General features: G+C 43.0%; 1 protein-coding gene across 1 annotated transcript; it reads right to left on the reverse strand.

The window, feature by feature from the left end:
• Positions 1-2,660: 2,660 nt before the first annotated feature.
• Positions 2,661-9,309, reverse strand: LOC143429912 (heat shock 70 kDa protein cognate 4-like). Its single transcript, XM_076905765.1, has 7 exons — positions 9,108-9,309; positions 8,300-8,418; positions 7,686-8,015; positions 6,918-7,316; positions 5,239-5,610; positions 3,051-3,428; positions 2,661-2,771 (listed from the first exon to the last, which is right to left on the reverse strand). The coding sequence occupies exons 1-7, from the start codon at positions 9,307-9,309 to the stop codon at positions 2,661-2,663; spliced, it is 1,911 nt and encodes a 636-aa protein (XP_076761880.1).
• Positions 9,310-24,041: the final 14,732 nt, after the last annotated feature.

Genomic DNA, 24,041 nt, shown 5'->3' on the forward strand with positions numbered 1-24,041 from the left:
ATGTGATTCGAAATCGATTGTTCGATGGTTTAGTCCGAGTGAAATTCCCAGTCGAATTAACGTGGGAAATTTTTTTGTGATTCAGGTGTCAGACACGTTCAGGAGAATCGGAATTTTAATATAATATGCATATACGTATCCAATTTTTTTAGGTACGCGTTTGTTTCTCGGCGATAGAATTGTAGAGTGGACGCTTGAAAATGTTTGGGGAAAGGGAGGAGATGTTCTTACATCTGGACGTGTTCTGTTCGCGGATGGACGCAATCGAAAGCAAACACGTGTACAGCTTACGGATGTTTTCATTACCTGGTTAGCATAATGCGTACGCGGTAAAGATTCTTGACCTAGAATTACTTCTGGTGCCTTCTTATATACGATATGTGATATAAAGGGTAAGGAGTCAACGTGGTCGTCAGATATATATATATCCGAACGATTCAGGCAAGCAAACCGACGTTGTAACATGTATATATATGCATAATTATTAAATACGGAACAAGTTAGTGTTTAAACGATGATAGATTGTAGGAAATACACGGACACGCAGCCACGCAGACGTACACGAGACAATACACGCGTACACAGTGACGAGTGTGCGACCACAGATACGCATATCCAGAATCATTATACATGCTCACACGCTATACAACGATTACTATTTTTTACGTTTTTGTTCTAACCCCAGAGGCTCTCGTGAGTCTCTATGACGCTTGTGATCTTACTTACTTCTGTTAGACCGTACCAAGGACTCTCGAAAACGAACGTCTCAATGGTAATCGATAGGATTTCGAGCCTCCATGGTGGTCTCACGAAAAATTTTATGCCTTGGTCGTTCTCAGAAACTGTTCGTCGCTCCTACTTCCACCTTTAACCCCTTTTTTTTTTTAATTTTTTTTATTATTACACCGGTCTTCTTCGTTTCGACGATCGTCTCGATCATGCTCGATCTCGACAATGATTCCGGGGACGGAGAAGACGCCGCGGATATTCGAAGCGAAGGATCCTCCGGGTTTTTGAGCTCGGTAATGAGATACTTACTGGCAGACTCAAAGATCTCGAGATGGAATCGGTCTTCTGCTACTCGTTCCAGCGATCGGTTCGCGATGCGATTGCATAATTATCGGCCATTCGCGGCTAAGTTGCGGTAAACGAGGTGAGTATATCGGAATACTTCGAATTGCTTGGCGGCGGCAGAGCGAAGAGTTTTATAAAAATCGAATCCATTTCGACCTACTATCGATTTCCCAATGCTCCAACTGTGCCTATGTTATAATTCTTTTCCGCTTTAATGTTCGAATACGTTAAATTTGCCGATACTCGAGCCATTGGAATTTCTAATGATCAAGTGTTTCGAAATATTCCGAACAGTGAGCTATCTATGAAAGAAAAAAAAAAGAAAGGAAAAGTAATTGGATCGATATTTTAGGTACGATCGAAACAGTGTGTCACGAATTGGAAAGTGATCCGGGCAATCGAACCGTTTTGCAGTGAACGAGGAAAACGAGCAAAACAATGATTGTAGTGTGCGCGTGCGAATAACTGAGCGGAGGGCATAAAATTTTACGGCAACATTTATAGTCAGTTTCTGTTCCTCGTTTGTTTTCTCGATTGTCCGCAAGATATCGCGCCGATATGGCGGCGATACTGTAATCTCGCCGTCCGACCGACCGGATACCTAGCCACACTTTTTCGTAATGTGCTTACAAGCAGCATTACAGCGTAGCGATTCATCGTGATTCTCCGCGAAAACGACGCGGGAAATTGTGTACATAAGATACCCCAGTCGATTCGCAGATCAGAAAAAAGGAAGACGACGACGACGACGACGACGACGATGATGATGATGATGATGATGATTGATGATGATGATGATGATGATGATGATGATGATGATGATGATGATGATGATGATGATGATGATGATGATGATGATGATTATGATGATGATGATGATGATGATGATGATGGTGATGGTGATGATGGTGGTGATGACGATGACGACGACGACGACGACGACGACGACGACGACGACGACGACGACGACGACGACGAGGACGACGACGACGACGACGACGATGATGATGATGATGATGATGAAAAAAACCATGGTGCTCTGCATAATCTATTTTTTACGAGAAGAAACGTTCCATTAATGCGTAGGCTCTATTTACTGTACGCTAAGGTCATTGATTATATTTAATAGTGTCCCTCATCCCTCTGTGTACATATACTCTACAAGCATCAACAATACTAGTTTTAACGTGATGTGAAGAGGACCCGTTTGATGAAACAGTTTACACGTTGCATTACATACTCATAAAAGCGTCACACACACACACGGGCGCGCGCGCGCGCACACACACACACGCGCGTAAAGCGACGACGCTAGGTCGTTATGTTAGTCTGACAATATTATCGCATATTTCGAATGTATTACGAAATGATTACGATAACTACCTTTCCCAAACTCGCTTGCAATAAATAATATGTTGGAAATTAATGAGAGATGTTTATTTTACGATGGGAAGGTATGGTATACGACATATTTTATAAGTGTGTAGTAATAGTTAGTGCCGAGTAACGACTGGAAAGTTTGAAACTTCTGGGATTTGATATCCATGCAACTGCAACACGTGGTGTTATCGACGATGGGTAAAATTTTATTCCACTTCTTCTATTGTTGGACCATCGGTTGAATGCGCAGCTTGTCCACCATATCCAAATTGCGGCCCAGAGCTACCATAAAACTTTGTAATGATCGGCTTGCAAACCTAGAAAACGAAGAAACTGTAATATTTATTTGGAAACACCAATATCGTCGGATGATAAGATCGTATATGATTCAGTCGATAAGGAAACAAGTAGAATTATCGTTGACAGGAAAGGAAAAAACCTGTTAATGGTAAATTTGAACGAGTTAATTGAATTTTTAAAATGATTCACTAGAATTGGCGCCGTATTCTTAACCAAACGAAACTAATAACAAACCGTGTTTACGTTTATTAACGCTCGCGTTAATTAAAAAAGAAATTCTGCAAAAGGTCGCATACTATTTCAGCATCTTTCAATTTAGACTCGAACTCTTCTTTAGTGGCCAAATGGTTGCTATCCAGCCACTTGATAATTTCTTCGCACTTTTCCGCGATTCGCTTTCGATCTCCGTCTGCGATCTTCCCCTTGACCTTCTCGTCCTCGACCGTGTTCTTCATGTTGAAGCAATACGACTCCAGGTTGTTCTTCGCCGCGATCCTCTCCTTCCGCGACTGGTCCTCTTCATGGTATCTTTCCGCTTCGTTCACCATTCGCTCGATGTCATCCTTGCTGAGCCGTCCCTTGTCGTTGGTTATCGTTATATTGTTCTCCGTGTTTGTCGACTTCTCCACGGCGGACACGTTCAGGATGCCGTTCGCGTCGATGTCGAAGGTCACCTAGGGGGTGTTAGAATGAAAGAAGACTGAGAAAGAGAAAAGTAAGGAGAAGGAGAGAAACTTTCTCTGACGTTTATGCGAGAGTGTGCGGTTCAGACCGCATCTCCATTCCTTCGAGCTGCCCCGTTTCCGCGTCCGATTTCCGTCCCGATGCTTATCCAGACAGCCTGACAATTCCAATAGAGCCGCGTCCGACTCGCGCACTGGCGGCAACAGGCAGAAAAGAAATCTCAAGACACGGAATCGTCTGGAACGGATCTTTCCACCCTGTCCAGTCGCGGCTCTTAACCCTCCTTGCCCTCTCGACGAGCCTGCCTGTATACACCCTTGCCAAGGATTTCCTTTTCTCGTTGCAACCGCCTCGTCTCGGTACCGAGCAGGCTTACTCCTCTCCTCTCCTCTCTGGAATTGTTTTCTTATCTTTGGCTCGGAGCCTGCGAAACGTTTATTAGCGATCTTGCAGTCTGTCGCTACCGAGACGCGATATCCTTGTTCGTTTGAGCGGGGAAATAAATCGAATTAACTGCACAATCGGAAACAGCCGATGCAGCGTACTTTGTTGTATTTCTCGGATTCCCGTCTTGCAGAAGAACGCTATCTTTTTCACGAGATACCACGTCATATAATTTTATAACCAATAATGTTATATAATTTTCATCGATTGGTAACCTTTCCTTCTTCATTTGCAAAGCAATAGCTTTCATTTGATTATTGTAAGTATGCAGAGACAGAGTTACCTGGTCTAAAACCATGGATACATGTTTGGAAGAAAATTTTTGAGTAAGGTTTTTACTCACCATCGGTGTATTTCAGACAAATAATGTTAAAAATAAGAACTAAGATCTTGTGCAAGTTCAAACATTTCTCTAAATAGTAATTGTTCTCGCATATTGCTAGCGAGATGTGATAACAATTCAAAATATTATTTCATCGCGACCAGACTCTCAATGTGAATTAACTTGTTTCGAACAAGGTTCGCTGGAGGTTATTCGTTGATCCTTCCGATAGTGAATAAATGTGAAGTAATGAGATACTTTTATTTTAATTAAAAGTTAAATAATTTTTTTTTTTCTTACATTCATTAACTGTTACTTTATTTAAACCGTCAGCGTCATTATCCATATATAACCAACGTTTCCTAAATAAAAAATTAGAAAATATATGGAAACGTTAAATTGATCTTACGCGTAACACGGGATTGTTTAGCGCGTTGCACGAGTGCAAATCGAAAATTTTTCATCGCGTTAAAAGGTAGTTCACTGTATTCTTCAATGTCGTCACGTATATGTGACGGACATTTTTGGTCAATTTGCAAAGAAGAATTGTTGAGCTCTAAAACGGTGAAATGCATGAAGAATATGTTTGGTTTGCGGTAATATTAGATTATTTAGAGTTTGTACAACAGTTGTATAGGTCGGTGAAGTATGCAAAACCAGCAATGGATAATCAATTGGACTATACGTTGACAAATGTTTGAAAGTTTATCGTACTTCATTTTGAAAAATTGTATTTATTTAGTTTATGCATTTCAATGCTATTCGGTTCTTTCTAATTTGATGTGTCACGTATACGTCACGTATATGACGCAACAAACTACAACGTATAATTGTGATCTATAGCCCAGCGACACATATGTGTGGTAGTTTAAAAAAAATTCCAATTTGTGTGATATAATCCCGAAAAAATCATAATGAGATCCCGATAGTGAACGAGTTAATCAATTTTTATTTTTCAAATACTTTAACTCCCTAAATAGCTAGCAAAGGGATCACGTGACGCAGATCAAATTGTAAACAGAAAAATGACGCACTTCGATCTGAGGTGTGCCACGAGGCGCCAGCGGGATTCCCGAAAGCTCGAATTTCCCAAGGAGATTGTTGTCCATGGTCATCGCCCTCTCGCCCTCGTAAACCTGGATCAGTACGCTCGGCTGATTGTCCGAGTAGGTAGTGAAAGTCTGCGTCTGCTTAGTCGGGATCGTGGTATTGCGTTTGATGAGGGCGGTCATCACGCCACCGGCTGTCTCGATCCCGAGGGAGAGCGGAGTCACGTCCAGGAGCAGAAGATCCTGAACCGTATCGGACTTGTCACCCTGCAAAATGGCCGCCTGCACGGCCGCCCCGTACGCCACTGCCTCGTCCGCGTTTATCGATTTGTTAAGCTCCTTTCCGTTGAAGAAATCCTGTCAAAGAAATACGAGGAACTTTGATTTTCTTATTCTCGCCTTATTTTTGCCTTTTATAGAGCTTCGTGCATTTTACTAAGCAAAAATGGTCGAAGGAATTATATGATTGCATGATATGCAAAATGTAATTCGTGAAATAATGATCGTGAAGTGTCGAGGATGTCTGTGCTTGGTATCGTTAATAGATTATTGCGACTATGTAGAAAATTAAACTAATCCGAAAGACTAATCCGTGTTGAAAAACGTAAATTTCAATTATGTATACGGTTCGAACCGAAGATTTCCCATTTTTAAACGCGATCGTTACATTACGTTGATCAATTTCTGCTGCAGAGCGCAAATGACGGCGAGCCCAGCGAAATTAGGATTTATCGCAACGATCGCATCAGCCTCCGGAGTCTAATTCAATTACGATTATTGGTATCCGGACGGTAAAGGTCGAAGCCCTTTCCTCCCGGCGAACGTCATAAATATATTCGAATGGGCCTGGTACGTTTAATGGTACCGGTAACACGGTGGCTACGAATAGGGTCGAAAAACGCGGGTGTTGACTTTGTCATCGAGCTCATTAATTCTGTCCCCCTCTGTCTGTTCCTGGCCGTGCCCTCGTCCAGCGTTTCGAACCCCACTTAAAACGCTAGGGTGTGGAGGGCTCGGCTAGAAAACGTAATCGAATTTTAATCCGTTTCATCGTCGAGCCCCGTCCTATATCATCCCCACTTCGTTTTAACGAAACGATGCACCATCTTAAATGTTAGCTTTGCCGCTGCAACAGCGGTTCCTTCGAGTGGTTTCTCTTAACTTTCGAAAAAGTTTATCCAAGATTGGTAATGCTAAAAACTTCTTTTAAGAAAAATTTACCAAAGAACACTTTAATCCTTTACGCTCGATAACTTTTTCGGTCGAGTGAAGCAGTAACTCTTACAGGTAACATAAAATGATTTTATATATGAATTACAAACTTACAAAGTTGCTATTTATTGGTTTATCTGTTTGATTTGATTTTTATTTCACTATCTCCATCACTGCTTTCCTTTTTTATCTACGACATACTCATCTTCGCTCGGCCTCAAAACTTAAAGTTCGCGTGGGCGCAAAGGGTTAATTTAGAAATATTATAATTCGCAAACTTGAATGTTTTAGTATCAGAATAATTCATTTTTACGAAGAATCGAAGGAGCGTCTCGAATTTCTGAAGCGACTCTTCTCCGAAGTAACCGTTCACGGGGACAACCCTTCATTTAAAAGGATTAGAATGTTCCTTCGAGGATCAACTAGCCTATTCCCGAAGGAAATAAAGTAACCTGTAAAAGTCGTTGGATGCGTGGAATTCTGGTCGAGCCACCGACAAGAACGATGTCGTGAATCCGCGATTTGTCCATCTTGCCGTCGCGCAGTGCTTCCTCGACGGGTTGCAGCGTGCTCTTGAAGAGGTCTTGGTTCAATTCCTCGAAGCGGGCGCGCGTGATCGACGTATAAAAGTCGATGCCGTCCAGCAGAGAGTCGATTTCGATGTTGGCCTGCGTCGACGAGGAGAGAGTCCTCTTGGCACGCTCGCATGCCGTCCTCAGCCGGCGGAGGGCTCGTTTGTTCCTCGTCAGGTCCTTGTTGAACTTCCTCGAGAACTCCTGCACGAAGTGCGTCACCATGCGGCTATCGAAGTCCTCGCCGCCCAAATGAGTGTCCCCAGCGGTCGCTTTCACCTGAACACGACGTCGTAACGCTTATACGTTACTCCGTTTCATCGGCGACGCGGAGAGGTTCAAGAAATCTACGCTCGGTCTAAGAAAGTTAAAAGGGACTGCTCTTTTACGACGCAATAGAAACGCCGTACTCTCGCGTAATCAAATTATTATTAGCTCCTCTAATCTAACGGAAGATGAAACGAAAGCTAGATTACGAAGCCCGTAAACTTAGTTATCGGCGTTTTCATATTCTATGCAACTTTCGCATTAAACCGTAGCACAGTGGTTTTATTTAAAAACTTTGGATAAGCGCGCAGTAACCCCGCCGCGAGATACTCCGGCATGGATGGAATAAGAAGGGGCAAAATACGTACGGGAGAGGCTCACCTCGAATATGCCGTCGTTGATAGTCAGTACCGATACGTCGAAAGTACCGCCGCCAAGATCGAAGATCAGAACGTTCCTTTCACCGCGTCCCTTTTTGTCGAGGCCGTAAGCAATGGCTGCCGCGGTCGGCTCGTTAATGATCCTTAGGACATTCAAACCGGAGATAGTACCGGCGTCCTTGGTCGCCTGCCGCTGGGAATCGTTGAAGTACGCCGGTACCGTGATCACTGCGTTCGTCACGGGCTTTCCCAAATAAGCTTCCGCCGTTTCCTTCATTTTCGTCAAGACCATCGACGAGATCTCCTCGGGGAAGAAGGATTTCGTTTCGTTCTGGAAACGAACTCTAATTTCTTATCCTTTTATTTCGAAGACGGCCAATGTACTTACGTCGACCGTTTACTTTTCGATAAAATACTTTCGTATCGATTTAATTTTTGTACTAATACTTGTAATATTGGAAGTCGCTGCATTTGTAAAAGCAAGAGGATACCAACGATTTCGTGTGGTAAACATGTTTAGACGGTTCGATCCGAAGGTACGAAGTCGCAGCTCTAATTGAACGTGAATGTTCACGCGCTCGGTTGTCAGGCCGCGTTAAACGTTCGCCAACTCACCTTGTACTGGACTCGGATTTTCGGTTTTCCTCCGTCGTTGACAACGGCGAACGGCCACTGTTTCATGTCAGCTTGGACTGATGGATCGTCGTAGCGTCTGCCAATCAGCCTCTTCGCGTCTGTCGGACGATTTCATTTACGCTACCCTTAGCCATCGACACAGATCAACGGCGTATTTCGGCTAATTGGCCACGATCGCGAGCACGCTCTTAACGCGGTGAACGCGGATAACGGTCATCGAGCCGAGTTCCGGTTCTGTTCGTAGACGGCTATAGATCCCGGGGGCGGTAAGTCAATTTGGCAGCGACGAAACGGGAACGTAGCCGACGTCGAGCCGGTTTCCGGTCGCGTTTCTTTCCGCGGGCTGGCCGCTGCGCCGGAGACCCGGCACAGAGACCCGGAAACGACGTCGATTCATGGAATCCTAGCTACGCTGCCAAGTCGACGGTCCTTGCCAGCGATTATCAAAAATTCAATCCACGGACCGCTCTGTCCTGTGTTTTTTTTTTACACACGAGTTCAAATGCGCCATACAAGGCAAGCACCTTTCTTACCTTCTCGCGTTCACGGTTCAGGATGAAAAATAGGGATCAGATCAAAATAAGGATGAATTCAATTATAGCGCCTACTTGTAGTATATACTATAGGTAGACGTTTGCAATTATCCAATGCGACATGGTTTTGGATTGTACATACTATTGATGGTGGAGAACACCAGGCCTCGCAATCTTATATTTCGATTCGAATATACCCTTATACATGAAAGGATATTTTCAACTTTAACGCGATTAACGGATTGCAAGGCTACCGAAAATTGTGTTGGTGGGGTTCAGCGCTACTTGGTTCTTGGCTGCGTCACCGATTAACCTCTCCGTGTCGGTGAACGCGACGTAGCTCGGTGTGGTGCGGTTTCCTTGATCGTTTGCGATGATTTCGAGCTTCCCGTTGAGGAACACCCCGACGCAGGAGTAAGTGGTGCCCAGGTCGATACCCACCGCCGGCGCCACCATTCTGGACTTACGGATAAAATTTGGAGGCCTGAAATTTGGAGATGACACGATAAAATTGTACCGGACGAGGAACGGTTATCGTTCGATTGTTTCGATCGTCTGACTTACTCGTTTTCGTGCATCCAACGCTGCGTACGATTCGACTAGTACGTGTCTGGGAAATGGCGCAAAAAAAGCTTTCATTTATCGAGAGTTGTAAAGTGTACTCGAAACACCATTTTCGTCTTATATACAGTTCTCGCGCGCTGCTGTCCTTTTTACGATGATAGCATTCTTGTGCTTTTAAACTCGTCTAAAATATTGAACAACTCTGCCGGTAGTGACGTTGAACAGAAACTGATTTATGGAACGCGCGGAAGGCTGGGAGGCTGAAAACGCCGCGTTGTTCGCATAAAACTTGTGCATTACTAAAAATAATCAAGCAATCGAAATATAAATATCAACGTCAACGTTCTAATTCGAAGCAACGTCTGAACAATTTCGCCCGGTCTCGTTTTACCATAAAACGATACCAGGAAACGTCCCGGATTCCACGGGACCAGTCTTCCTTAACCCCTGAGAATTAGATGACGTCGCGAAACTACGATCCCGTGACACGACTCGAGGAGACGTTGTCGCATAGGATTCGCGATGTTTTACGGGCCACGAAGGAACCCCGTTTCCGAGAGGACGTAATCTCGACGGTTCCTGGGTGGTTGATTCGTGCCAACTTCACTGCTCCGATGATCGCGCAATTACCGCGATGATCGATCGTGGTCGTTCGTAAATTTCGCGCGTTCGATCGCGACGCGGCGATTCTTATCCACGGCGTAGGGACGCGGTGGTTCGTGACCAGGATTCCGAATCGACGACCGTGCGTCTACTCTGCGCACAACAGCTGTGCTGATGCCATAAACGAGATACAGAGTCTACTTATCGTACAATATCAATTTTTTCGTCGTGCGAGTCTATGGCATGGATGACATCGCGTTTCTATGGTCTATTGTTTATGTGGCTCTGTAGGAAACTAGTCAAATATCATCAAATGAAATTTTAGATTGTAAGATAATTTGATAGAATTTTATTTGTCAGTACAAACATCTGTTTTTCCTTTTTTTTTTTTTGGCACGATCAGTATTTTAATTCATATAACTAGGATGGTCACAAAGTGGTAAGTCGATACAAAGCAATAGATTTGTCCTGTCCTTTGTTCAAGCTGATAACGTCTACCTCATTTATGGCTCCATAATAAACTTCCGTCTCAAGGTTCTTCTCACGACGAATGATCGATAAGCGTAAATCCGAACGTTCACCAGACCAGGATTTTGCGCAACCCCCTCTGGTGCGTCTCGTTAACCCTCGAAAGATACGAATTGGGGTCGTTCAGTGAGACAGCCCGGTTATTTCTAGACATGGAACGATGAGAGGACTTTTGTTTGACTGCAGGCCTAGGCTTTACGATCCGGTATGGTAAACATTGGAAAATGAGGGAAGAAAATTGGCGGTGAGAATTAATTAAGCGACATGGGTTCTTATCGGAACTGGAACACGAGCGTACGGGGGAGTTCCGCCCCAAACTGGTCCACCGACGTCTAGGAGGAGTTTCCGCGGGAGCTCGATAAATTTAACTCCGAGGAGAGCCCCGAACGTACGATCTGACGTGTTAATTTGCTTACAAGGGAACATATAGAACTTTGATAATAGCGGTTCTACAAAAAATATTCAACCCCCACATATTTATTTACAAAAATTGTATATATATTTAGTATTAGAGGGGTTTTGGGCTGACAAATCGAAAACTCATTTTAATATAGTTTTCATTTTATTATAATTTCTAAATATAAATTGCTTTAAAAAATAGTAGTAGTATCCCTGGGTCGAAACGGTTTATCGCTGACTAAGTTAAACTTCCCTTTAAGTAAATATCTATCCACCCAACATTATTATAGGATCAAAAGATATACGTTTAATGTTTCTATAAATATTTTGATCGACAATGATATTGAGAAGGCCTTAATTGTTGGAAATATTTTTCGGTTTCTATCAAGTGTTTAATTAGAAGAACAAATGGTCTAAGGAGTCTAAGGAGTAATATGAGAAAGTTTAAAAAATAATATTATTATTTATGTTAATATTTTTTAAACGACCGAGTGATCCCTCGGTGTTCGCCCAAGTAGTGAACAGATGATCGCAGGATGTCTACAGTTTTTTACGTAATCGAAAATAATTGAAAGGAATGTTGAATCTAAGACCGGGTACCACAGCCAAGAACTGGAACAAGTTCAAAGAGGATGGATGTGGCGAAAGAAAAGTGTATAGAATCGAACGCGAAACGGGTCTGGCGCGTAGGGGGTGAAAATCGTTCGGTGGGGCGGTGACGTGAATATCGAGATTGGATCGGGGCGGGGACGGATGAGTAAGCCTCATAAATATGTCGTCAGCCCGGTAAACAAGGGCACGCGGAGCCTGTACAAGCGGTACGTCCGTTCCCGTATATATATATATATATATGTATATATGCGCACACGGACGGGGTGTATTGTGGAATCGTTCGGTGTGGCCGCGGCGGTGGCCGCGCCGCGACCGGGATTTAAAGCCGGGAAATTTATCGTCTCGCGAGGAGGCGGACAGAAGCGACGAAAGGGATGAAGCCACGGCTGAGGAGAACCGGAGACGGTGCAGAGGACGGTCGTACACGAATGCGCGACGAGGAAGCGCGAGAGGGAGGACTATGGAAAACTAGTTCTGGCCGCGATTCAACCGGTTCGAACGTTCCGTCAGTCTTGGAATACGTCTCGTTCGGCAGGACGACTGCTCTTTCCTCCCTTTGATCGAACAGAGCCCGCTGATCGCTTGCACAAGGTTGAAGACAGTTTACTTATCCTTCGTAGACATTCGCGAGCTTCTCCCGTATTCAAATATTATATAGCATATCGAAGTGTGCTGTTTCGAGAAGAATAGAAAATCTTCATTTAGGTCTAGGAAAATGAAGTAAAGGAAGATTCTCACCACTTAGAATCAACAGTCGGTATTTAAGAAATCGAATCGGAACAGCGTTCGCAGTCGTCCGAGCTCGTCGTGAATCAACTTGGCGTCATCCTCTAATCCACCGTGACAAGCATCGCCGCTTCGCTCGTATTTCCAGTGTGGATAATGGAGGTCGTAAATAACGCGTGTGATATTGAATGAGAGAAAAGTGGGAACCGGTTACGATATTTTGAGCGCGTCGGCAGTGTCCGCGGTGCCGGTCGAGTCGATCGTGTAAGAGAGTAACGCGGGCGGGCGGGTACGTTTCGAATATATAAGTTAGCCGGATATTGTTCGCCGCGCGGGCGAATGGTAAGGGGCTTAGGAGCTCTCGAGCAGCGGCCAATATGGTGGTTACACGAGGATGAAACGATATAAATCCCGAAACGGTTACAGTTATTGCAGATCTAGCGTAATATCCATTCGAACGGTGCCCGGCCGGTTTACGCGGTAATTCGCCGATGACAGCGACGCGATAAAATGAAATCGGTCCGCGGCTTTTATAACGACCGCGACGCGCTAATCCCTTCGCCGGCAAGGTTGACGCCGGACCGACCACGTTCCAAATCAGGCGATCTGGCCAGTACGCTTTTAACTCGTTTTTTCAACTATACGCCTTTCGCGCCTAATTATTAACGAAACTTGTTTTAATCCATTTCCATCATAATCGCCAGAGCGTATATGTGCGCGCATTTCACTTAGCCACTTATCACCAAAGCGCGTACTATACATCCGTGCATATTGGGCGCGCAGTCGTGAAACCATGTCTATCATTACTACGAAGATTTACCGGTCAATATTTTTCAACCCTTATCGAAACGATTTCATCGAGGCAAACGCTCGAGAACGTTCTGTAGTTTGTTTAGCTTGATAATTGCCGTGTGCCATTAATAATTAGATTCCATTTCTTTTATTATTATTAATCTATAAAGAAACAAAAATTCTTTAAAATTCTTTATTTATTCTTTATTTATTGTTTTTAGTTTTCATACTTTGAAACATTTTCATTTAAATACAATCAAAAAAAATGATGATGATGCGAACGAATTTTCCTCCAACCCTTTGACTATGAGAGATTTTGTGGCGCATCAGTAAAACTTTTCGTTAACCATTCTTCTTTTTTTATTATTCATTTCTTTTTATTTCGTATTATTACGTTGCAATTTTTCTAAGCGCCAACAGTAGTCAAAGTGTTAATTTGCTTTTATGCCTATAAGAGACAGCGATTTCTCGTCGATCATCTCCTTTCGACCGTATTCTACCAGGATTCAATGTACGAAAATTAGTAGACAGATTGCCAGTAGAGTAATGGCGCGTTTGGAAGTATCGTCTATTCGGAGATATGGGAAGAGGGTAAAAGAGTGATCGCGCGGCAAAGGTGTCCCCGTTTTCATCCCCTAAATCATTCAGAAGAAGCAAAAAACAGCACAATTACCCAGATCGCACAAAGGGACATTAATCTTCCTGTTCACCTTCGGGCGGGTGCATATCGTAAAGATAGGCCTCGTTAATGGAAGAATGATAGGGCAGGTAACGGGACCGGTGGACTTACTTACTCTCTCGTTCTCGCGAGTCATAAATAATACGCGAGGAACGCGCTTTCGAGGAACGAAACGTCCCCCTCGATCTTCGCGTGGAGATCGTATCGAGTGTCGCGACGTTACCGAAGATACACATCCCGAGAAATCTCATACGGTATTCATGGAAACTGCTTATTCATCAATGAGATGATCGCCGGGGCCTGGATAAAAATTCGAGTGGATCGACGGGGATGGCGTTACACGCGTCACGCGTCACGCGTAACGTCGCGCGCGTTACTTCCGCTTGCTCTCAGCCGCGGCACGGCCGGAGTCGGCTTTCTTGCCTGTCGGAATATCCGAGCTCGCTGGAAAGAGTATTTCCGACATGGTTGCAGATGGGCGTACGCGGATCGGCGTGTGAGTTATTCGAGTTATTTCGCACACGGCGGGCCGATCGATAGGCATCGCATTGCGTTCGAGAGCACCCTCTTCTCTCCCTCGCGCTACGCACCGTTTCCACGCGAGGTATACCTTGCTTCCGCGCATATCCCACGGTGGATAGGTGTACGGCCTTTCCGTTCTGGTACAAATGCTTACTTATCGCTTCGCTTCTCACTGTATGCGCGAGGAATCACGCGGTTCGCTGGTGGGCACCGTTTTACGGAAACGAATATTCTGATTCAACGTTGTATTTAACGTTCTGATCGTATTTGCTATTTTGAGAGTTCTTACCGGGACGTATACACGTGCGCAAGTACCATTTATAACGCGTATTTACTGACCTGCTATCATCGAGAAAATTGTCTCTTGTTTAACACCTTCAGCCCTGGTCATCATTAAAAAACCGTAACTTGTTTGTTTCTTGTAATGAACGTTCAAGATTGTTTTATGTCGCGTATGAGATGTGAAATTTTAATTACTTATAGAAGTTTACTAAATTTGTTATCTTTACTTCGAAACAATTCACCCTCGACTTATTAGACAAAAAATAGGGAAATAAACTTTTTTCTATATAAAAACAATACCCATGCTTCGATAAAATATATTTTCTATTTATTAAATATTATATATACTTGATTTAGTTGTAATACAAGTTGTAATACATTTTATGTTTTTATGGTTTGACAGAACTAATAAATAACTTTTCAATATAAATAGACAGTAACAGTTTGGTATGTTTGGTAAGTGTGCTTGAATCGAAATATTTTCAAAATAAATAATTATAGAATTTTAATTTTAGATCTAAAGAACGTCATACGATGCTTACAGGACACTGTAGAAAATTATGCAAGTCGTCGTGTAGCGTCCAAAGTGTTAACATTGTAGTACAATTTATAAACAGTCGCTTGGCAATGATCATGGTTATCGCCTCGAATAAACTCGGCGGTAACGGGTAGAAATTAAAACGCGTCCATAACAAGGATTAAAATGGTACGATAACGCACTTTTGCGATCCCAATAAAATCTCTCGACCATAAAATTAGAAACTCGCTCTCTCAGTTTTTCGTAATCCATTTACTCGCACATGTGTCTAATCAACCGAGCGAATACGTAGATTCGATTAATCGCGTAAAGCGCACTCCGCGATCCTCGTATCGATTATTGGCGAGGTGGACGATGTCGCGTCGTTAGGTCCGGCGAAATGAAAATACGACTGCTGTCGTTTACAGACGCGTTGGACGTCCACCTGGACGCAATACTGGAGGCTCTGTATAATTAATCCTTGGCGAACAAAGCGCGCGTTGCTGCGTCCATGGTAAGTTGTGACAGTAAATTACTCGTCAAGTCTGGCGAAGAGCAAACATTTCTGTTGGCGTCGACCCTGTCGTTCCGCGGCGGATCGGAATTACTTGTATCCGCGAGGCCGCGAAACGGGCTTAATAGAACGTCAGCGAGCGATGTCCGCATGAAATGGTAAATAGTATCGTCTCGACGGCGGGTCGCGTGGTTATTCTTCGCGGACGGTAAGCTGGGATGCAATTATAGGTTAGGGACGGGAGAAACGATGTCCTAAAAAATGACATTGTTGCGAACAAAATGGAAGCAGAGAACCGGGGACCTTTGTCGTAGTAAAATTCGTTATCCGAACTGGGTCAAACTTCAAAATCCTCTGCGACATGCACGGGTCATCCCTGCGATTCTCTTTCTTGTTTATTCGTATCTCGCTGGTCGAGGTATACTATGCTTTTTTATTTTTCTGAGATCTTCTTCGCAAGAGTCTGACAACGATAAATTCGATTTCGTTTAAGTAAAACATGTTTACCCGAATGCATTGCAGTGTACGCGGCAGTTTACGCTCTTAAGTATTTTTTTCTACAGTTGATTGCTCTTTTTATTCGTTACATTATTTCCATTATTTCCATTATTTTCATAAGAGCTGCAATACTGTTTTCTAAGAATGATAAATCTTTTGATTATCGATATACCGGGCTATTGATATATTTAAACAGTATATTTACATATTGTCATGGCTGTCACAAAATAGGAACACTGGATTCTAACTGGCTCTACTATTTTTCCATTCCGATTGAGGTATCTGGAAAATATGCATTCCGAACCGCATCAACTGCTTCTTCTGACGTCGGAAATCGTTACCCACGTAGTTTGTCCTTCGTGTATGGGAACAGAAAGAAGTCATTAAATGCCAAATCAAAGCTGTACGGCGGATGACCCACCAGTTCGATATTTTGACCGGTGAAACATTGAGCTGCTTTTTTGAGCGATTGTCAGGTTAAGCAGAATTTAATGCGAATAAATCATTTTCACGGCTAAATGTCATTTGCATTTATCAATTTGTGCACAGCACCGATGTTTCGCTAAACATTATGGCATAACAACCGATTTTGGTCGACTTTCTTTAAATTCCATGAAATTCAGGAAAATAAACAAGCGATATATGCAGTAGCTTTAGACAGTGCGTCATGGACGAAAAACGAAGTGAGTTGCTCGATGCACTCACTGTTGTTGAGATAATCGACGACAAATGTGGTAGTGAATAGAAATGAATATTAAAGTAGCGTCTGTATGACAACGTGTTATAAGTGGGTAGCTATAGGACTATCAGTGTTGCCAGGTACGGATAGATAGGTAGCAAAACCCTCGTATTTCACTCAGCCCTTCTCTACCTACCCTCGACTCTCCGTTCTCTTAGATTACCCCAATCACTTAACAATAAAATCCCCGGCAACCGCTGGTTTATCCACATCCACCGATCACTGCCCAATTAACCGCCTCCGACGTCGATCCCAAACCCCGCGAAAAACTCCATCCCGGCCGCGTTCCCTATCCGGGGAAAGACGAATCGCGGAAGGGAATCGTTGCCAGTCGATCCAATTTCCCCAATCTTACCGCGCCGATCTGCAGGTAAACGAATCCGTCAGACGTGAGGAGGCATGCCGATCCATTAATTCGTGCATCGAATGCAGGAGCCCGTGCGTTTCCCCTTGGCTCGCGCGGCCGTTCCTTAATGGAGCACCGGTTATCGGCGAAATTTCCAATAAGACTCGCTTGGGGAATCATCCCCGGCCGTTTCACCCAGCACGTACCCGTATCAACGCTTACCCACCACCGGAAGACAGCTCCGACGCTTGCTTCTTACAACGGCGAGACGTGATGCGCCAATAAAAATGCAAACCGCGACCCTCTCGCCTCGCATAACGCACGCGCCTTCTTTCCCTTGCGACCCGTGTGCGAGCGAACACCTCGAAGGGGATGATGGGCCCGCGCGACGCAGCGATTCAATGCCCCTTCTCGCGAGAGTGGCTGCGAAATAAGCATCACGAGTGGCCCGACAACGCGCCTCGCAGTCTTTCTACGGCCTGGAATCTGATTCGAGAAATTTTTATGGACCTTGCGGTGACACGAGACCCGCGAGGGAAAGCGAACTCTTGTTCGATGGAGATTCGATGAGATTGAATTTGGTACCGGGGCTTCTGACTGATAGCAAGAGGGAAATGATTCGTTTGTTTGTCAGATGGGAATTGACTCGATTCTCGGTTTGATGTCGATATTCCTATTATATAGCGTTCAGAAATGTAATTTTTTGCATAATCATTTGTAAGCCAACGCTGGTATTTTCAGTTCGCCATTGACGGGTTCGTCGATGCTTATAGATTAACGCGCAAGGCGCCTCGCATCAAGGTGAAAAGCAACGCAACCCAGAAAGCATTCTATTCTATTTCACCTCGTTTCGTGGAATGGCCGCTGCACGGACGCTGATAACTTTTAGCGTTACTTTTAGCGATCAAAGGTACACGACGATATTATTTCTACGTCAAATAAACCGCCGCTAGCTAATGAAGTGTCCCTCGACGCGCGCACCGCAGGCTGGTTTCCCGTTTAAACGTAGAAACGTTGGAAATATTTTCACCCGGTCGGGGAACAGGCGCCTCGCCACGCCAATGAAACCGATCAAATGGTAATCGAGCCGCGCAACGATTCGTCCGGAAGATAATACATCAATCAGCGGTTCAATTAGCCACAAAACCGGAATATGGTTATCTGCAACGATTATACTGCCGCTTCTGTTAACGATTGGGTTCAACGTAGGCTGACGTGAAGAGTCCGCGGTGTTCGATGCGAAATTGTAGCCGGGAGAAAAGAAAAGGAGGAAAGGGAAGTGGAATATTCGCTCTGGCATTCTTGTTGGGCGTGCGCTTTGTAATCCGGATGTAAAAATGTTCGCGTCGAAATCCATGGGTTAATGCAGTTAACGTCGCGTTCGACGTTTCGTCATGGTATCAGCTGTTTTTTTTTTTTTTTTTTGAATATGGTACATGTTCACTTTTAAAAGAAACGAGTTAATAGCAGTTTTAGTGAAATAATATAGCTCTGTTTTGTTTTTACGATTTCTTCATAAGTTAAACAAAGGAATTTAAGCTGTAAATTGTTAACGCATGAATGTTGCTTTCGAAAATGGAATAAGTTTATTTCTATCTCTTCATTTTAATTACTATTTTTAGATTAAAAATTCAATTTAATAGAAAAGTCAATTTCTATAAAAATATGGACTTATATTTGTTCTTGTGTTGGTTGTTGATTACTGAAAATGTTATAAGCCCATTTGCAGCTAAAAGGACCGACTTCTTCATTCACACTCTTATTAATTATTACTGCGTAATAGAATTAGAAAAGCGCGTATAAACACAAAAACATCCTCTGTAAAAAACGGTGAATCCTTCCTGTTAAAAAAGAAAGAAAAAGGAAAAGAACGAACCATTTATCGTCGTCATCTTCCAACCGCGTACGAAACGATATCATCACAGGTGGTCTGAAAGACTTTTACCCGGCTGCGCCGTGGTCGTTGCAGCTGAAGTGCATCGGAAATGGCTGCATAGTTGCATGAATCAAAGCAATTATCGTCCCCCCGCCCCGGCTCGTACGGCATCGACGATCCCCGTATATCCGCCGCAGGAATCCGTGCTCCGTAGTTTTATATTATTATTCCGGCCCGTTCCGCGCGGTTCTAACGAAGCGTGCTGGCAAAGGTGCCGCCGCGCTAAAGAGAGTAATCAAACAACACCAGCGAAGACCCGCGGAGAAAAAGACCCGACGAAGGGGTGTGTTACAAGCTGGTACCTGCTCGAGGACGATAAATGGACGGTTCCGCGGGCCTTAAGGGCGTTACCGCTTTACCTCTCTCTCTCTCTCTCTTAATTAGCGTCGATTTTATTGGGAGATCGCCGTTTGAGCACCGTCTCGCGAGCTGATCCCTCGACTTCCCGAAGCTTTGATCAGGCAAGCGGTTGCGCAAGCTTTCTCGCAAAGAGATACGTTGTATGTTTTTTATATCGTTCAGCTGCATTAATTGATTCACAAGTCGGTAAAGAACTTTTTATCAAGCAGTTTGTTGGCGCATCAAAAAGTAGATAACAATCCTCTCTTCCTTTGACAATTCACGTTCCAACCTTTCGTAACTATGAAAATGGCCGTCCACGCAACTCGGACGGCTTCCATTGCTTTTCGTATGCGACTCGTAAAAAGACGGAGTTATAATGAGGGGCTTATTCAGATCTCCGCCTTAAATTCATTCGTATCGCCTGATTACAGGATTATCCACCGCGGACTACATCGCCTTTTGTGGCCAACAATGGATTTATAACTTTAATGCCGGCAATAGAGTAGTATTAGTCGCTGGTTAAACCGCTCCTCTACGCGGTTGTAATAGAGATTTATAAGTCCCGTTCGTCGAAGGTTCAACGCGAACAACGAAAAGTCGGTCACGCACTGCGCGTTACGGTGCATTTCCTCTTCTGCTCGCGTGGATATTCCATCCAATCATCTAGCTGGTCACTGCTTACAGAAGCTAGATTATATTAGCACGTGGTCTTTCGTAGTTTTTCATAACGCAATAATTACGTTACGTTAATGTATCGAGTGTGGGAATAAGTTTCAATCCTTTTTTTTTTTCATGTCCAAAACCATTCTCAGCGCATGTAGATATTTTCGAACGATGGACCGATCAACATCCAATACAGCAAACAATTCTTCAAGTGTCTGACGTGCATCGATATCAAGCAATATCTCAAGTTACTTACTTATTTTGGAACTTTTTGGGGGCATCATTGCGTTTCCTTGTCGTTGACGTCGAATTCACCACTTTTAACATATTGGAAACAATATAGAGCGAGTTAGTTCCGATGATGTATGGTAGCTGTAAACATCTACGAGCAAACGGTACGTTTTTGCAGTACTTTTCTCCAAAAGATAGTAGCGGAGAAGAATTACCCGCAAATACTGTCTTTTTTTTTAACAAATTTCGACATTTTCTTTAAACCAAAATCCTATTCTACGTTTGACAGTTCACATACAGACTTGTTAGATCCATGCATCGAAAGGTTAGAAATGATTGAAGCGATACTATTAATACCATGTCTATGGGAAAACGATCAGTGGCGACTCGGGTAAAATTAGTGTAGGGTGCTGCACGTTTCTGTACAAAGATTTTTGCATCTTTTTCATAAACTGAAGGATGACTACTGTGACTGACATTAAGCTTGAGGTTTTATATAGGTTATATATTATACAACTAAAGAAAAATAGACTTTAATAATAATAGATATTAAATGCCATAGATAACATCAAGTGGAAATAAGAGATGCTGCAGTTCCACAGTGCCTACACACGAGCCACCGTTGAAAACGGTTAAATCTTATTCCCACACCTAATATTATTACGATAAATATATGATACGATATAGGTGGGCGAATGCTTACGGGCGATAGAGTATCTACTTGGCAGATGAGATGCGAGGATCGAGGTCGTACCACGATTAGAATGCAACTGGAATTTTATCGTTATGCATAATCGATCGCGCGAGACTGTCTTCTATTCGCGGAGTGCATCGGTGCGTGCACGACTCCCCGCGTCGACATCTGCATTTTCGTCGTTGGCCATTTGTTTTTGTTTCGCGAACGCTCAATTCGAGAGACAAACTTTTCACTGTTCTATTATATTATATCTATCGCGCTAATCATTGCGTGCGCGTATTTATAATTGAAAATGTCGCTCGTTGAGAAGGTAACCGGGTTTCATCGACAAAGCGTTCGCCTGTTGAGATGGCTAATCGCACGTATTTGCATTATCCGGATACCGTCGATCCATTGTCTGGCGTTGATTGGTGAAATTAACAAAGACAGACGAGCTTTCCATCGTACGCCACCGAACCTGATCTCGAATTCCGCGGTGGCGCACCGTAATGCGATTCTACATGTTCGAAACATTTTCGACGATTCCCGCGGCGAAGTATCCAGCGGTAACCAGTGAGAATACAGTTGCATCGTTTCGATTCGATTTTATACACCAATTTACCGTAATCAGTCGTCGTTCGCATAACACCTCGGGAACGTGCTATAGCAATTTACGGGCCGATCATAAAACGTCCAGAGGTTACAGGTAACCGCCAGTAAAAGGTAGTAGAGACCGCGTTAGCGATGGACCGCACGAATTGAGAAATTCGTTCGCGATTTGCCTTACGGAAACCATAAACGAGTAGCTGGTAAATGAAATACGATGGTGGGTAAAAATTCTGCTCAAGAAGACTTTTTATGTATTTTACGATAGTTTTTCCTCAAACGCCCCAAGGAAAAAAAGACTCAGAGCAACAACATACTTTACTGTTTCATAATTATTTGCATTTCACGCAGCGTGATCGCGTTGTCCAGATTTCATGTCATTGACGGTGTTACTTGTTCGTCGCATCATTACTTTTGTTTCATGTAAACCAGCGGTTTCCAATCTTTATGCCAGTGCACCCACAGCCTTTTATCTTTCGTAAATAATACGTATATGTTTTTATCGGATAAAGAACACAATAAAATGGTTTTATGTATGTAGATATCATATTTACTTTTATTTAAGTTTTATATGGAGCTACTTGAATCGCACACCAACATAAGAACAAAAATATTTAGTTATAGATTATATGTAAAGAAATTTCGTCTTTAAATTTAAATATAAAGTTTGTTGTTCGGTATTTACATATGCTTATTTAATCAATGTTAATTTGAACGTAACAATTAACACTTATTAATGAGATATTTGAACCTGTTTTAATTAACATATACGCTTTATATTTGGTTTTGTATTAGAAAGTGTTAGCAGAAGTTCGTGGTCAAGACCATTTACACACGATCGTTTTTCATTTTTAATTCGAATCAGTGCCCGAAAACCTTATTGAGAAAAGAATATGAATATATATTTTTAATTTTTAGAACAAACAATATCTACATAAAAGTAATAGTTAAAATTTATAACATTGATTTTTGGCAAAATATATCGCACGAACTCCTTTTTTACATTGCATACAAACGAGACACGATCTTTTTATTCTATTATACCTTTTGTACCACAGAGTAAACATTATCGCAAGTTATGTTGTAATGATTTTATTAAACGAAATATTGTTCCTCTTACACCAACATGTTGAAAAAGTTGTGCTTTTATCCCCCCCCCATTCTACTCACATTCAATTTAACAAATAATTTTCAAAATAAAATCGCTATTGCGCTGTTTAACTCTATTCGTGCTCAATAAGGTAAGACAAGCGCTATTGCACTATTCGACATTTTTTAACAACGTTTCTTTAATGACCCTGAGATCCAAACGAGATTAAAACTGACAAGCCTATTGAACGCATCGAGCACAACTCAGTTTCTATTGTTATTCAATGCACTAATTTTGTTAATTCGTGTATTTTCTTTATTGTAAACAAGAAAGCTTTCTTTGTGTACATAAAAAAGTTTCTAACAGAAACGATGCAAATAATTTAGAAAAATGTAATATCGTCACCTAATTATCGTCACCGATTATCGTCGGAAACTTCATTCGGTCGACTGCATCTAGTTAATTCGAAGAGGAAAACTCTTCGGGTTTAAATTCGCATTAATGAAATTTGGCTGGTGGTGGATGATATTTTCATCAATATTTATGCAGTATCCCGTGCGATGGAAAAAAAACGTGCAACTCCCTATTTCCAGTACCGCCGTTGGGAATACGAAAAACTACGGCGGCCAACGAGCGGCCGTAAAAGACGAATAAAGCCGAGATGTACAGGCCGTTGAAATAAATGTCACAAGTTAGTTACTGTCCGTAAAGTGCACCGCACTCGTTGTTCAGCGTGCCGCGAACTTCGCGTTCCTCTCGTTATTCATCTTTTTCTCCGCGGCCCGGCCACGCGTCTCCGTTCCATAATTTATGCCACGTTTAATGTGGATTTTCGCGTAGCGGCTGGCAACACCTGTATAATTGAATTTAAATGAAGCTGACGCCGCTTCCGGCGCATCCCACATCTTATCTTTATCAACGCGTCCTCAATTAGAAATCACTGGACAACGTTACGATTATTCCATCGGCAACGAAATTTTCAATGTAATATTTAACACAAACTTATCGTTTATAGAATTGCATCTTTGTAACTTAGTATGGTGTAACGGACATACCCAGTAAACCAGAACCAGCCAGGATCAATTTTCAACCTAGTAGGTGCGAGGTTGTTAACGAGTTCCTAGCATTGAAGCAATGAAAGGGACATTCGTCAAGATCCACGTTAGGAACCAGAAAAGGAGCACATTTTCGGAGTAAGATCAGAGAGTCTAAGAACAGACTATTCTAACTTACGTTGCCCAAGTGTGGTCCTCAGCTTCGAAATCCAGCCTCGCTAACATCCTAAAAATCATAACGAGCAAACTCTGCTGCTATCTCCACCCA

The sequence above is a fragment of the Xylocopa sonorina genome, chromosome 12 (assembly GCF_050948175.1).
Source record: "Xylocopa sonorina isolate GNS202 chromosome 12, iyXylSono1_principal, whole genome shotgun sequence".
Taxonomy (NCBI): domain Eukaryota; kingdom Metazoa; phylum Arthropoda; class Insecta; order Hymenoptera; family Apidae; genus Xylocopa; species Xylocopa sonorina.